General features: G+C 53.6%; 1 protein-coding gene across 4 annotated transcripts in view; it reads left to right on the forward strand.

Moving 5' to 3' along the window:
• Positions 1-14,047, forward strand: part of Bace2 (beta-secretase 2) — an 89,571-nt gene that overhangs the window by 25,742 nt on the left and 49,782 nt on the right. For all 4 annotated transcript variants that reach the window (XM_058577343.1, XM_046439099.2, XM_046439098.2 and 1 more), the window contains exon 2: positions 13,047-13,135. In XM_058577343.1, coding sequence (XP_058433326.1) covers positions 13,047-13,135 — 89 coding nt within the window. The remainder of the gene's footprint in view (positions 1-13,046; positions 13,136-14,047) is intronic.

A 14,047-nucleotide genomic window follows, 5' to 3' on the forward strand; every position in this document is an offset into this window, starting at 1 on the left:
TGTAATTTATTTTTTTTCCTTTAAATATTTTTAGTTGTAGATGAACACAATACCTTTATTTTATTTATTTATTTTTATGTGGTGCTGAGGATCGAACCCAGCGCCTCACCCGTGCCAGGCAAGCGCTTTACCACTGAGCTACAGCCCCAGCCCTAATTTTTGTTTTTAAAATTTATTTTAAAGCTTGAGATAAAGTTCACATATCACTTGGAATTCACTGAAGGGCACAGCCTGGTGGCTTTTCGTATGAACAAAGAGTTGTGCGGCTGTCCCCATAGTCTGTGTGGGACGTCTTCATCATCCTCAGCATTAGGCATCACTCCCCGCTCCCAGAGGAGAGCTGCGGGGCTGGGCACTGCTGTGGCCACAGTGGAGGAGGGTACAGCGGCATGGGAGGCGACAAGGCCACAGTGGGGGCACCGGTGCCAGAGGGAGAAAAGGACGAGGGCTTTGCTCCACTCAGACTTCCACTACTTCATCCTCTGCCTAGTTCACACGCTGCGGTGGCAACCAAAGGGGAGAGAGGGCTGCCGCAGGTGCCACACAAGAAGAAGCTGTTGTTGTGAGGCCCAGAACTCACCAAACCCAGGAGGGGATCCTGCCCTGAGAAACCCCAGGCCAGAGAGTTCCAACTACCTGGACTTGAGTGTCCTGGGCAAAATGGGTTCAGTGATGTTGATATCCTCACATTCCTCCACCCATCCACCCATCCATTCATTCATCCACCCATCCACCCATCCATTCATTCATCCACCCATTCACCCATCCATTCATTCATCTACCCATCCACCCATTCATCCATCCACCCACCCATCCATTCATCCACCCACTCCCCATCTATTCATCCATTCACCCACCCATTCTTCCATCCACCCACCCTTCTATCATCCACCCATCTATCCATCCACCCACCCATCTATCATCCATTCACCCACCCATCCACCCACCCATCTATCCATCTATCTACCCTCCCATCCATCTACCCATCCATCCATCCATCCACCCACCCATCCATCATCCATCCATCCACTCACCCATCCATCCACCCAACCATCCATCCATCCACCTACCCATCCATCCACCCATCTACCCACCCACCCATCCATCCACCCACCCATCCATCATCTACCCATCCACCCATCCATCCACCCACCCACCCATCCACCCACCCATCTATCTACCCATCCATCCATCCACCTACCCATCCACCCATCCATCCATCCACCCATCCATCCATCCATTCATCCACCCATCCATCCACCCATCTATCCACCCACCCATCTATCCACCCACCCATCCATCATCTACCCATCCATCCACCCATCTACCCACCCATCCATCCACCCATCTATCCACCCACCCATCCACCCACCCACCCACCCACCCGTCCACCCACCCCTCCACCCACCCATGCATTCATCTTCACCTTTGTGGAAGCTGCCAGGGTCACCCAGGAAAGCAGTGGGAGGCGAGGCTTCCACAAAGGCACTGTGATCAGGGTAGTCAGGACACACAGGCTCTCAGAGATGGGGGCTGAGGGAAAGGGATCAGAGGAGCTTGGGCACCAGGGGACCCTGTGGGCGCTGGCTGAGACAGGGCCGAAAACAGACATCGAGACGGCGGTCTGTGTGGCCCTTCAGTTGGACCCTCTTGGACGGAACTCTGCTGTGGTCACCCCCAGCTGTTCCCCCAGGTCACACGTCCATCCCAGCATCACCTGCATGAGGACCAGGTGGTGGCAGGACCACCGAGCGTCCTGTGCCCAGTCCGCAGTGCTGTGCGCACCCTTCCCACTGAGTCCAGACTAGTGGCAGGGAGAGGAAGAATGAAGGGCTGACAACACTCTGGCCCAGGTTGGGTTTAGCAATGAGACATTTAGGAGATCGGTCTGGGAAGACATCCTCACCTGCCCTTCTTTGAGTAATTGAAGCCTCATATGCCAGGTGATTTCTAGGGATATGATACATATATGGTTTCAGGTGCTGCTCAGAGCAACAACCATGAACCCAGGTGACAGGAGAGCACTGAGACTCAGGTAGGGTGTATAAACCTCAAAGGTTGCACAGCCAACTGCAGATTGAGCCTGGGTTTGAATTCAGCTAGCATAACCAAAAATCCAGTGTTTTTGCACACAACCCTGCTTTCTTTAGCGAGTGTTAGCAGGCTATATCCCAGGACCAGAGCTAGAAAATGAACTTGAATGTGTCATCTTATGAATCCCATGAACGGACATGTTGCCAGCATACTTAAGAGCATTAGCTTCAGGATTGGGATAAAAATCCACACTGCCCCCCTCCACCTTAGTGATTTGTCATTTACACTTTCATTGACCAAGATGAATTGTTTGAAAAGTTTGCAAACTCAGAGGGTCTTCTTCCCCTGCTCCATAATTCTCCTCTCACCTGGGAAGGGTCCCAACGTCAGGGTAGCAGGGCTCCCAGAGGATTCTGAGCTGGGTTTGGTTTTGGCTTTGAGTGACCTTGGAGGTTCTTGGCGGAAGCATCTCCTGCACCCTAAATGCCCCTGCACTCAACCTCAACTTCTGCAGCCAGTCTGCATCTGCCCATGCTGGGCACCCAGCGGCAAGCTGTGACCACGTTTCAGAGTCCACAGCTGAGCCTGCGTCCCTCTCTGCATCCACTTGGGGGTTGTGGTTTTCCCCAGAGCAGCTGGGACCCTGTGTCTCCCAGCGCGTGTTTTTCTGGAGGAGCCCCGCTGCAGTGGGAGGCCACATACGAGCCTGCACGTGCGCGCACGGCCAACCGGAATCAAGTGCGTCAGCCTCCTTGCAGCCCAGTTCTGGGACAGCTGTTCATGTTCAGTGGGGCTCTTGAAAATGATCTTTTCCCCTCCTTGATAAAAAACAACCTTAATTTTAGATTAGGGAGAAATGGAATGTGGCAATTAGCTTTTGCTTTCTTCAATGTGCTTAAGTCAATGAGACTCATTTCTGGAACCGGGTGTTGAAAGAACCCAATGAAGGAAGTCAGTGCTGACTGTCACGTGTAGGGACTGTGGGCAAACAGCCCGTGTGGCGGGCGGAAGGCGCTGGCTGCCGTGGGCTGGGCCTGCAGCCTGCCTCCAGCAGATGGGCCGCTAATGCAATTAGGAACCGTGGTGTTAAATGAGCCATTATTTAAATTATCTGCCACTTTTCCTATCTATTAACCGGCTGAAAAAGAGTGGTGTCTGAGAATCCCAGGCTGATCACCAACCAGCTGAGTCACCTGGCTTGTCCCTTATGCCACACTTCACCTATTGCAGCGATCAACAACTGTCTTTAGGGCCATTGCTTGGTGTGTCAGCTGGAGATTAGGAGGACCTGGGACACAGGTGCAGGCCATGTGCAGGTTTCTGCAGCTCATGAGAGTTCTTGGCCCTGGGAGGCTCCTGGCTTCCGGACTACTGTCTGCCTGTTTCCTCCGGGGACTGAGTGAGGTGACACCTGGTCTTCGGGGAGCATATCAGCTCATTCAGAAGTGCTACGGCAAATTACCCAGAAGCCTTCTGCCAGCCTTCTGGAGAAGGCTGCTTCCTGGTTCACAGAAATGATACCCTCTCTTCTCACTGTGTCCTCAGGTGGCAGGGGAGAGCTCTCTGGGCACCTTTGTCAGGTGCGGCCCTAGTGACCCAATCACCTCCCAGGGGCCCACTGCTGAAGCTAGCCAGCTGGGGTGAGGTGGGCACACACCCTCAGACCATGGCCAGACCTAAGGCTCTCGCTTTTCCCCACCCCAGGGCTGGGCAGGGAGGCAGGGAGGAGTGGGTTGTGCAGCCGGCACCACCAGGGACTTCAGGAGACCACAGGGCACCCTGGGTGCTGCCTGCCTGAGGAAGGTCCCCCTGCACCAGAAGTTTGCTTTGGGCTGAAGGCTGCTCCCAGGAGCACTCACCCCTGGCCACTCCAGGCCTGCCCTGGGTGCTGGCCAGGCTCGGTCCTGCCGCAGATAAGATGCCAAGGTTGGGGTGAGTGTGAAGGAAGATGGGGTGCCATGACCTCTGCCTCTTCTTGCTTCCGACTTGGGTTGTGCTGCGAGTTCACGACGTGGGCCTGCAATTATCTGTGTAGCAACTGGGAAGTTAACTAAGGTTAGCCGATTGTCGAAAACCGAAAGCCCTCTTTGCACACACACACACATCAGGAGGTGGCAAGCTGGCTTTCTCTACCCGTGTCCCCTCTGCTCCCAGTGCAGCCCCTGTAGACCCCCTGTTTTAGCCAGCTTTTCATTTCTGTGACCAAAATACCTAACAGAACAACTGAAAGGTGCAAAGGTTTGTTTGGGGTCATGATTTCAGAGTTCGTAGTCTGTAGCTCTGGGTCCGAGGTGAGGCAGCACGTTGCGGGGGGGGAAGGGCCCAGAGGCGGAAGCTGCTCCCGTCATGGTGGGGTCAGGAAGCAGCCAGAGAGAGAGGGGAGAAGGGCCATCAGAAGATGCAGCCTTCCCGAGCACCCCCCAGCCACCACCCCTCCAGCCACCAGTCCTCCAGCCACACCCACCTGCTACAGTGACCACCCTGGTCAGCCCATTCACACTAGGATGGACTGATTAGGTTATGGCTCTCACAATACAGTCATTTCACCTCTGAACTTTCCTGCATTGACAAAGGATCTCTTGGGGGACATATCACCTCCAAACCATAATACTTCGCATCTGAAGGAACAAGAGATGAGTGTATTCCTATTAGTCGAAGGGGTACATCCCTTTGACTTGGGGGACCATCCAAAATGGACTAAGGAAAAGGCTTTGCCCTCAAAGCTCACTGAGGGACGAGATGGCAACTTGGAGGAATTAGGGACAATGAAAGAATTCAGGGGTGCCAAAAATCAGAAACGTGTGGATCACATTCCTCTTGGAGGCTGTCTGTGGGACGTGGGACTCTGTCCGGTCACAGAGACGGGCACTATGTGTGCCTTGTCCTGAGCCCCCATCCTGGCAGAAAGGGTGAGAGACGTGTTGGGAACGATCGTTCCTGCTAAAGCTCATGATGGTGTTGGGAGGCGGGTCTCCCAGAGGTGCTGAGGTGTGGAGGACTGGGCTTGGGATGGATTCCGGCCAGGGCAGAGGTACTTAGCTGGCAGCTGGGTTCTCTTGCTGTGTGAAGCACCCACCAGATTGTGACCCAGCAAGACGGCCCTCACCAGATGCAGCCCTTCCATCCAGGACTTCAGCCTCCACAGCATGTCCATCAAATAATCCCCTTGCTTGTGATTCTCCCAGTCTGTAGTAGCAGCAAAACCCAGACTCAGACAAGGTGTTTATAATTGTATAAAAAGAAGCAAAAAGGCCCCTAGTACATGCCTTTATAAAGCTGAGTAAGCTCTATCTAGCAGGGCCAGGCATGTGCCCAAGCACATCCCTAAAGGAACCTTCCTGAAGAATCCCTTAGATTCAGATTGCTCCGGGATAAGCCCAATTTCCTTGGCTGGAGATTTATGTCCCTTGGGATGTCGTGAGTTTGCACCAGGGGTCACCAACAACTGAATTTTATTGACTATATTTCCACCTGGGTGTCTAAAACTGCACATCTTCACCCTCTTCACCCTCTTCCTGGAGGAGGTGAGGGGGACCTCCCCTGCACGGGCTCCAGGTAGCAGGACATGGTTTGACCCCAAGGCATGTGTGCATCCAGCCCTCCTGCTCAGGAAGCAGAGGTGGAATTCTTGAGACACAGGGCAGACCGGCTTCTAGGGGCTTGCTTGAGACGTAGGAGGAATGTTGTGCGTGTGACCCATCCAGGGCCCACCCGCCATACCATGTGTGTGATGGTCGGCTCTGCCTCCTGATTATGTATCTCATTCGGGGAGCACATTAGAGAAGTAAGTACCATAATGACAGATTGCTATTGTGGGGGCAGGATTCCTCCACGTCTTCCTTCTGGTCCTCTAGAGTAAGCCATCCAAGGTCTTCCACCCTCTCCGATGTTGCCCATACCTGGAAGGTGCTCCTGCAGATTGCTTTACAAGTGGATTGACAGCCTTCCTTTGCCTGCTGTACGCACCCCCTGCTGTCTCCCTCCCTGGAAGGCTCTCAGCCCTGACTTTCACTGAGTCACTCAACAACTCTACTGAGTACCTACTAGGCCCTGGCACTGTCCAAAGCACTGGGATAGAGAGATGCCCATATGTGCATCCTGCTGTCACAGAGGGCACCCTGTGCAGGGACTGTCATTGGAGAAGTTGGGCTCCAGCGTGGTAATGGTGTGTAGGCCCCGGGGTATGGAATCCTCCGGAACCCTCTCCACTTAAGGCAGGGGAAGAAGTCCCTGTGACAGAGAAGGAGGGAAACAGGACAGCAGTACTTCTGAAGTCACAGAACACCAGGGCCTCCATCAGGCCAGACGACCATGGGATAAGGGTGCCCAAGGTTGCTGGTGAGCTTGGTCGGCCCTGGAGGGTATGTCGGAAGCTCCATCTTGGCAGGTTGCTGACCAAAAGGGAAGGGAGAGGTTGAGACCCATGGTGGCCCATGGTGGCCCATGGTGGGTGCTTGGCGGTCGCGGGAAAGAGAGTAGTGGCTGGAGGGAGCTTGCTTTGGGTTTTGCTGCTTCTAAGACGTTGACAAAAAAGTGAGTTTGCTCAATTCTTGCAGTTCTGCCTTCCTAATCTGTCTGGATCACAGCTTCAGAGGTCAAGTGCCTGGGGAAAGTTGTTTTTTTCCTCTGGATCTTGGACTCCGCAGGGGCCAGGACACCCGGCCCCGCCCCCAGCGCACGCACACACACACACACACACACACACCCTGTTACTGCTCTGACTCCCTGTCCAGGGCCCTGCACAGGAAGGACCCAGCCCTGCCTGCAGAGGCCCTCTGAGCCTGCTGGGATTGAAGGAATGAAAAGTCAATGAGCCTGTTAATCCCAGAGGCTGAGGCAGGAGGATCATGAGTTCAAAGCTAGCCTCAGCAACAGGGAGACACTAGGCAGCTCAGTGAGACCCTGTCTCTAAGTAAAATACAAAATAGGGCTGGGGATGGGGCTCAGTGGTCAAGTGCCCCTGAGTTCAATCCCTGGTACCCCTCCCTTCCCCACCAAAAAAAAGTCAACGAGGATGGGAACAACAGACCCATCTCTGGTGGAGGCAGGTTTCCCCTTGGGCCACTGTGTCAGGAGGAAGTGGAGCAGTGGACTCTGCAGAAGCTGCACAGTGTGGGAGAGTAGCAGGCAGGAGGCAAGACCTCAGATCTTGCTGGACCTTCCCACCTCTCCCGGTTGCTGGTTTTCTTGGTTATAAAGTACCCATGCCATGATGTCATATATGCTTCTGAGTCAGGTTAGGTCACGCTTTGAATGTGTGAAAGCATTTTCTGAATTTGTGACTTCAGTATCCTTTTAGGAGTCTGAATGATGTAGTCTAGAGCTGGGCTGGTGTGCACACAAGTGTGCATACAGTAGGAGTGCATGCACATGAAGTGAACCCAAAGATGCAGGTTGTGATTTTAGAAATCCCTGGGACATGGATAGGAGGAGGAGGACACAGGGCCATGTGACGTGAGTGTGTCAGTCCACGTAAAGACAGCCGCAGATTGTATTTCTGAGTTGTGCGGGATGAGGGGTCTGGAAGAAGCCCACAGGCTGAGTTTTGGAGCGCCAGGTACTTCAGTGCATCCTGGGAAACTTGTAGGCGTTGATGGTCTTTTTTCCTTTGCCGTTGAACTCCTTGGACAGGTGGGGCTGCATCTCAGGGAGCACAAATAGTGTTAACGTGTCTGCCTCTGATGCTGCGGAATGACCTCCGGGGGTTTCTGCCCCTGGATTTTCATCCACTCCTGACTTGGAGCCTGCTTTGTTTATTTGGGGCAACTTCTGTCCTCAGATTGAATATGTAAGAATGACCTGTCACCTGGTGGCCTGCTTACATGGCCACAGCTCTGGACTGAATGCTCTTGAAAACTGACTTCTAAGGAAATCTCAGGGAGGTGTGACTGTCCTGAACTCCTGGGCAATGAGAAGAGATGGTCGGTGTGAAGCACTGCAGCCCACGCCTGAGTCTGACTGTCTCTGTGCTGTGTTCTCTGCCTCTGCAAAGGAGCAGCAAGGCCCAGGACGGTGTCAACAAGCCTGTTTATGAGGTGGGAGGCAGGGGTGGAATTCCAGACCCAGGAGAGCAGGGCGGAATGTCTGCCCAGAAAGCTCCCGGGCACTGGGACTATTGTATGGAGGACAATAGTCTTGCTGCCACCTCAGCCAGGCCTGGGGTGTGGGAGCCGCCAGTGTGGACATGGAATGCACGCCTGCCTGGCAGAGCCCGCGGGCGCTGGACGGCTGGGCCGTGCTGGCATTTCGCCTGCGTCTTGCAGCTGCTGGGTGCGAGGTTGCCAGAGAGACCCGGGAAACGCGGGTGACGTGGCATGCTTCTGAGACTGACAGCAGGCCTGGGGGATAGCTGCTCCTGTTCAAGATCCCATAGCTTTTATCATCTGTGGCTTTGATGACCAAGAAAAACCTCTGCAACCGTGTGCAGGAGTCAACCTCGAGGCTGGCGACATCCCTTGCCTCGCAGGCACACTGCCCTCTTGAAAGCTGGGACCCCTGGACTGGCCCCAGGAAGGGATCCCAAGTGTTCTAGGGCTCTGTTGGTCTTCACCCTCCCAAACCCCTTCACCCAGCAGCTTCAAAGCTCATCTTGCCCCCAGGGAACATTTACACTCAGGACGTGGACAGGACGGGGAGGACACAGGGCCATGTGACGTGGGTGTGTCAGTCCGTGTCAGCTCCTACTGGTGTCTGCTGGTCAGGCACTAGCCTTGGCACTAGACAGGGTGCGTTGGAACCCATTCCAATGGTAAGACCCCAGGCCTCACTCTTCCGCATGGACCACACATGTGGCATGGAAGCCAGCTCTGCAGGCAGTGAGGAGGCTCAGAGACAGGCCCACCTCAAAGACGGACAGACAGTATGACGCACTGACAGGTGTCCACATCCATTCTCGGCACCTGTCAGCGCAGAGTGAACGGGATGCCAGGGGTTTCTGGTCAAACTGAAAGCCAGACAAGGCAGGAGGGACTCCCCTTAGAGCCTTTCTGGGGCTCTCAGCCCTGCCGACACCTAGAGTTTGGACTTCTCCCCTCCAGAACCTGGAGAGAATAGGCGTGTGTTGTTTTATGATGCCCCGGCAGGGGTATGTGCTACGGCAGCCCTAGAAGACCAATGGGAAAGTTGAGCCCCTTTGTCCAGGAAAGTTGAATCCGCCAACCAGTGTGAAGTCGGACGGATACCGTGGAACTGCGAGGCCAAGGAAGCAATCTCCAGGTGCCAGGGAGAAAAGGAAAGAGTAAGACAGGCTCAGGTTTCCCTCAAGTACTAGAGAAACGTATATATGCTGTTCAGAGGAACACGTGACTCAGGCGTGTAGAGCCCAGGCAACCCTTCTTCAAGTGTAAGAGTCTTGGTGCTGTGTCCCAAACAGGAAGGGACCAGAGAAGATGGCTATCTTGGGGGGCCACAGGACGCCCAGCAGAAGCTCCCATGAGGGACCTGGGGGAGCCAGCTTGGGCCTGCGTCTGCCTGTGACCACTGAGCAGCGGTGGGAAAGGTGATCGTCACAAGCAACCCTTGAGAGGGCGCAAACAGCCGCGTGAGCCGTGGAGAGGCTCCTGGGACAGAGATCCACGGCCATCTAGGAGGGCCAAGGAAGACAGGGCGGGGCAGACAGAGGAGGGTAAAATCCCAGGCAGGTAAAAGCAGGAGCGCTCAAATGCACCGCGTGAAATGGTAAACAGAGCTGCCCAGAAGAACAAACAGGGTGTGAGCCAGCGCATGCCCCGTCCCTCCTTATCTTATAACACCCACCGTCACTGGGCTTAGCTGTGTGCCAATTTTGTCAGATCTCAGAGTGGGGAGCCCACAGAGCCATTCTAAGTTGTGAAATCAAGACATCAGGTAAAGTTGTAAGACAACAAAAAACGAGTTAAAATGGATACAAAGCTTGCAAACTACAAGAATTCTTAAAAACCAGGGAATTCTAAAGTAAAGATTAAAAAAATAACAACAAAGTAAGAAACATTAAAACAGAAACCGAGATACAGGAAATGATAGGGTTAAGAAAAATGTGTGTGGTTGGGTGGGTGTGGGGTCAACCATCTCTTAAAAGATGAAGGGATTAAAAAGTGCCCAGCAAGTCTGACATGCCTGGAAGTGAGCCTCTGAAAATTTAGTCTTGTCTCTGTGTGTGTGTGTATGTGTGTTGTGTGTGTGTGTGGTGCTGGGGATTGAACCCAGGGCCTTGTACATGGGAGTCAAGCCCATGGGAGACAGCTGAGCTATATCCCCAGCCCCTAAAAATTTAGTATTTATGAACAGGAAGAAAAGGGAACCTGGCCCTACAGGAGGGATTTGTTCAGTGAGACTGAGCTACAGATGGGTCTCCTTCACTTGTTTTTGTTATTGTTGTTGTTTATTTCGTCCTGGGGACTGAACCTCGGGTGCTTAATCACTGAGCTACATCCCCAGACCTTTTAATTTTTTATTTTGAGACAGGGTCTCACTAAGTTGCTCAGGGCTTCGTTAAGTTGCCAAGTCTGGCCTGGAACTTGTGATCCTCTTGCCTCAGCCTCCTGAGCCACTGGGATTTATAGGCGTGCACCATGAGGTCCAGCACACCCACTTGTTTTAACCTCTGATTGATGATTCAATGCATAAGATGATTTCTTAGCATCCACCAGTTCCTCTCCACCAAACTCCAAGTTCAGTTCTGCCCTTTGCATTTCTAGGTTCCACATCCAAGGATTCAAACCACCAGGGATCAAAAATATTTTAAAAAATAGTACTGAATATGTGCAGACGTTCTGTCTTTGTTCCCTACACGGTGCAGTTTAACAACTCTTTGCATGCATTCACATCCTGCTGGGTATGATGAGTAGTCTAATAAGTCATTTAATCTGCATTTAGAATATGCAGGAGGATGTGTGTGGGTTCTATGCAGATACTCTGCCACTTTGTAGATGGGACTTGAGCTTCCTTGGAGTTTGGTACCTGCAGGGTGTCCTGGAAGCAATCCCCCAGCTACCAAGGGAAACCATGAATGCAGATTTGCTTGGTGCTCCTTTGGACCTCGCTCCCTCTGAGGCCCTGGAGAAGCCTGCCCTGCCTCTTCCAGCTCCTGGTGGTGGCTGTGAGTCCCTGGTGTCCTGGGACTGTGCAGCCCTGACCCCTGCCTCGATTGTCACATGCAGCTCCTGCGTGTTTCTGTCTTTCCATGGGCCTTCCCCTCCCTGCAGTCCGACTGGATGGGCCACCCTAGGGCTGCCACCTTAACTTGACCAGCTCCGCGAAGACCCTGTTTCCTGACAACGTCTACTCAGGGTGTGAGGTTGGGGTTTCAGCACCGGAAGGCCATGAAACACCAAATGCAGGTGTTGGGCCGGTGAAGCCTGGAGTCCGGGGCCAGGAACGGGCTGGCTGTGAGCTTGGGGCTCAGGGGCGAGAGGAGGCCTTTACAGACACGAGGGTGTGAGTCCAGAGGGCAGAAGCCACGCCAGGCTGAGCCCTGGGCAACTCCATCCAGCGGCAGGGGCGTGGGGAGTCGCAGAAGCAGGAGGGGAATTCAGGAAGGTTGGAGTTCCAGAGTCCAAGGGGAAGGAGGAATTTCCAGGAGGAGAGGTTGAACCTGAGCCAAATTCTGTGGCTGGGTCGAATAAGTGGGGGTTGGGGGCATAGAAAGTTCTAGACTTAGCAAAACTGAGGATATTGGCCAAGGCAGCAGTCTGTTCATGAGATAATGCTGGACAGAAGCTTGCCTGTTCTGTTTCCTGTCTCTAGCTGTTTAAACTTGATGTTCAGCCTTTGGGCTTTGTCTACCTACTCTGTGTTCTAGAGGCTTTGTTCACTCTCTAAACAGCTGGCCATGTGTCTGCACTTGGGAGAGTGCTGGGCATAAAGAGGGGCAACCCACCCTTCCTCCCATCGTGCCATTGTTGACTGGGGTACATGGGCCAAACCGTGGACGGGCAGCAGTTCAGCAGCATTGGTCACTGGGGAGGTACAGGAAGCCTCAGCAAGATGCCACTATCTCCACTGGTGTGGCAAAAACAAAGGCCACCAACACCAGATTTGGGGGAGGATATGGAGCAAATAAGCAGAGTGGACCCTGGCGCGTTGCCACGGGAGTGCATCTTGGTATGTCTGTGTTGGAGAGCTGCTCAGCAGTTTATTTAGAAAACACTAGAAAGGCATCTTGACCCTGTGACCCAGTAGGTTTAGTCCTGGGTATTTACCCAAGAGAAATGGAAGCATCTGTCCAAAGACTTCCAGGAGCGTCCACAGCAGCCTCACCCACACCAGCCTTCAACTGGAGACCAGCCAGCCCCATCTAGAGAAGCAGACCCACTGCCGTGCACATGGAGGAACGCTCCTCCGCCGCAGAGACTCCAAGAGCAAAGACCCCAGCAAGGGAGCAAACCCAGCACCGCCCCGTTGCCCTCACAGAACCTTCAGGAGCGCCTGAAGCCGTTCCATGGTAATAGAAGTCAGAACGTGCGTGGCAGCTTCTGGGGAAGAGGCGCCAAGGGGACCTTTCAGGGACAACAGAAGTTCTGCATCTTGGTTTGAGGACATACTGTGGCAGCCCTCACGGAGCATTTCAGGCGAGATTGGGCACCTTCAGGGTGGTATGGCTATGGTCTCACACGCATTTCAGATCTTGCATTTTGATTGTACAGAAATTATACTGTAATCAAGCTACAAAAGCAGGACTGGGGCAGATGTCCCCAGGCATTCTGCAGGGGACATCTGCAGAAGGGGGCCACATTGGATCTGGTTTTCCCAGAGATTTGGGAAGGCAGGAAGAAGGTGTTCCCAGCCAGGGAACCAGGGCACAAGCTGGGGCTGGGGGCTGGCCGAGGCTCGGCCTGGTTAGCCAGTCCCAGCGGCCTAGGGGGAGATGCAGCGGCTGCAGGGCTGTTTCCAAGGCTGTGTGTGCCTGAGGAGGCCGCTCCTTGCTGCAGGCTTCTTCGTGGACTCTGTCCGATTCGGTTTACAACCGCCTCCCCAGTCAGTTCAAGCTTTTGCCTTATGATACTTTCTATTTTGTCTCCTTAAAAAAATAAAAGCTACAGATTCTCGTCGACACTGGAAGCAGTAACTTCGCCGTGGCAGGTGCCCCCCATTCCTACGTAGACACCTACTTTGACGCAGAGAGGTAAGCGGTGGGTCCAGAGTGGGCCTGGCTGGGTGGGGACACCACATGAATCGGCATGTAGAATATACTGGAACAAACCAGCCAGAAGACTGACTCACTTTCAGGATGTGTGTGTGCATGTATGTGTACACACGCACATTTGTCATCTGTGCTTGTGTCTGGATGTGTACCTGAACATGCATGTATACGTGTAGATGCACATGTATGTATGTGCGTGTTTCACTTCAGGGGAATCCATCACACAATCCCCCTTACGTAGCCTCTGTGTATCCACAGGAGAGTCACCTTATGCATTGTCAAGTGAAACAACTTCTGCACTTACACAGGAGCGCAGAGCTTGTGAGCCGTCAGTGTGTGAGGGAAGGTATGGGCAGAGGAGCACCATGTGAGAGTGTGGCCATTGAGGCAGGGGCCATTCTAGGCAGGGGTAAGCATGCAAAGCCAGCTCTGTGTTGCCCCGTCGTTCAGAACGGTTAGGGCACAGTTCACAGGAACATCGCTGTGGGGAGGTATCTGGGGAAAGAAGTCAGTGGCTCATTTGGAAAGAGTGAGGGTGCTGAGCACAAAGCACATGGCCTAAGCACTAAGCACTAAGCACTGAGGGGCTCCACAGGGCAGCTATGGGTTGGGCTTGTGAGAAGGGTGGAGGTCTCTGGAATAGCAGACTGTGCCCAGTGCAGGGGCCAGGACTACTGGCTCCAGAGGACCTCTGAGTGGGTGCAGGGAGGGTCCCCAGTGGCCTCATGTCACCCTCCAGTTCTGCAAGAACCCTGGATCTGGTGTCCCCTTCCTCTGGGCACTTGAAGCTGCTCTAATGCTGTCCACATTTGGACTTCATGTCAGTTTTTGTGAAGCTCAAAGGGAGCAGGCAGAGCAAACCTGCCGACATGCAAGGGCTTTCTTTTTAGGGTC

The sequence above is a fragment of the Marmota monax genome, unplaced genomic scaffold (assembly GCF_021218885.2).
Source record: "Marmota monax isolate L192 unplaced genomic scaffold, Marmota_monax_Labrador192_F-V1.1 WCK01_AAM20220418_F8-fsc00125, whole genome shotgun sequence".
Classification (NCBI taxonomy): domain Eukaryota; kingdom Metazoa; phylum Chordata; class Mammalia; order Rodentia; family Sciuridae; genus Marmota; species Marmota monax.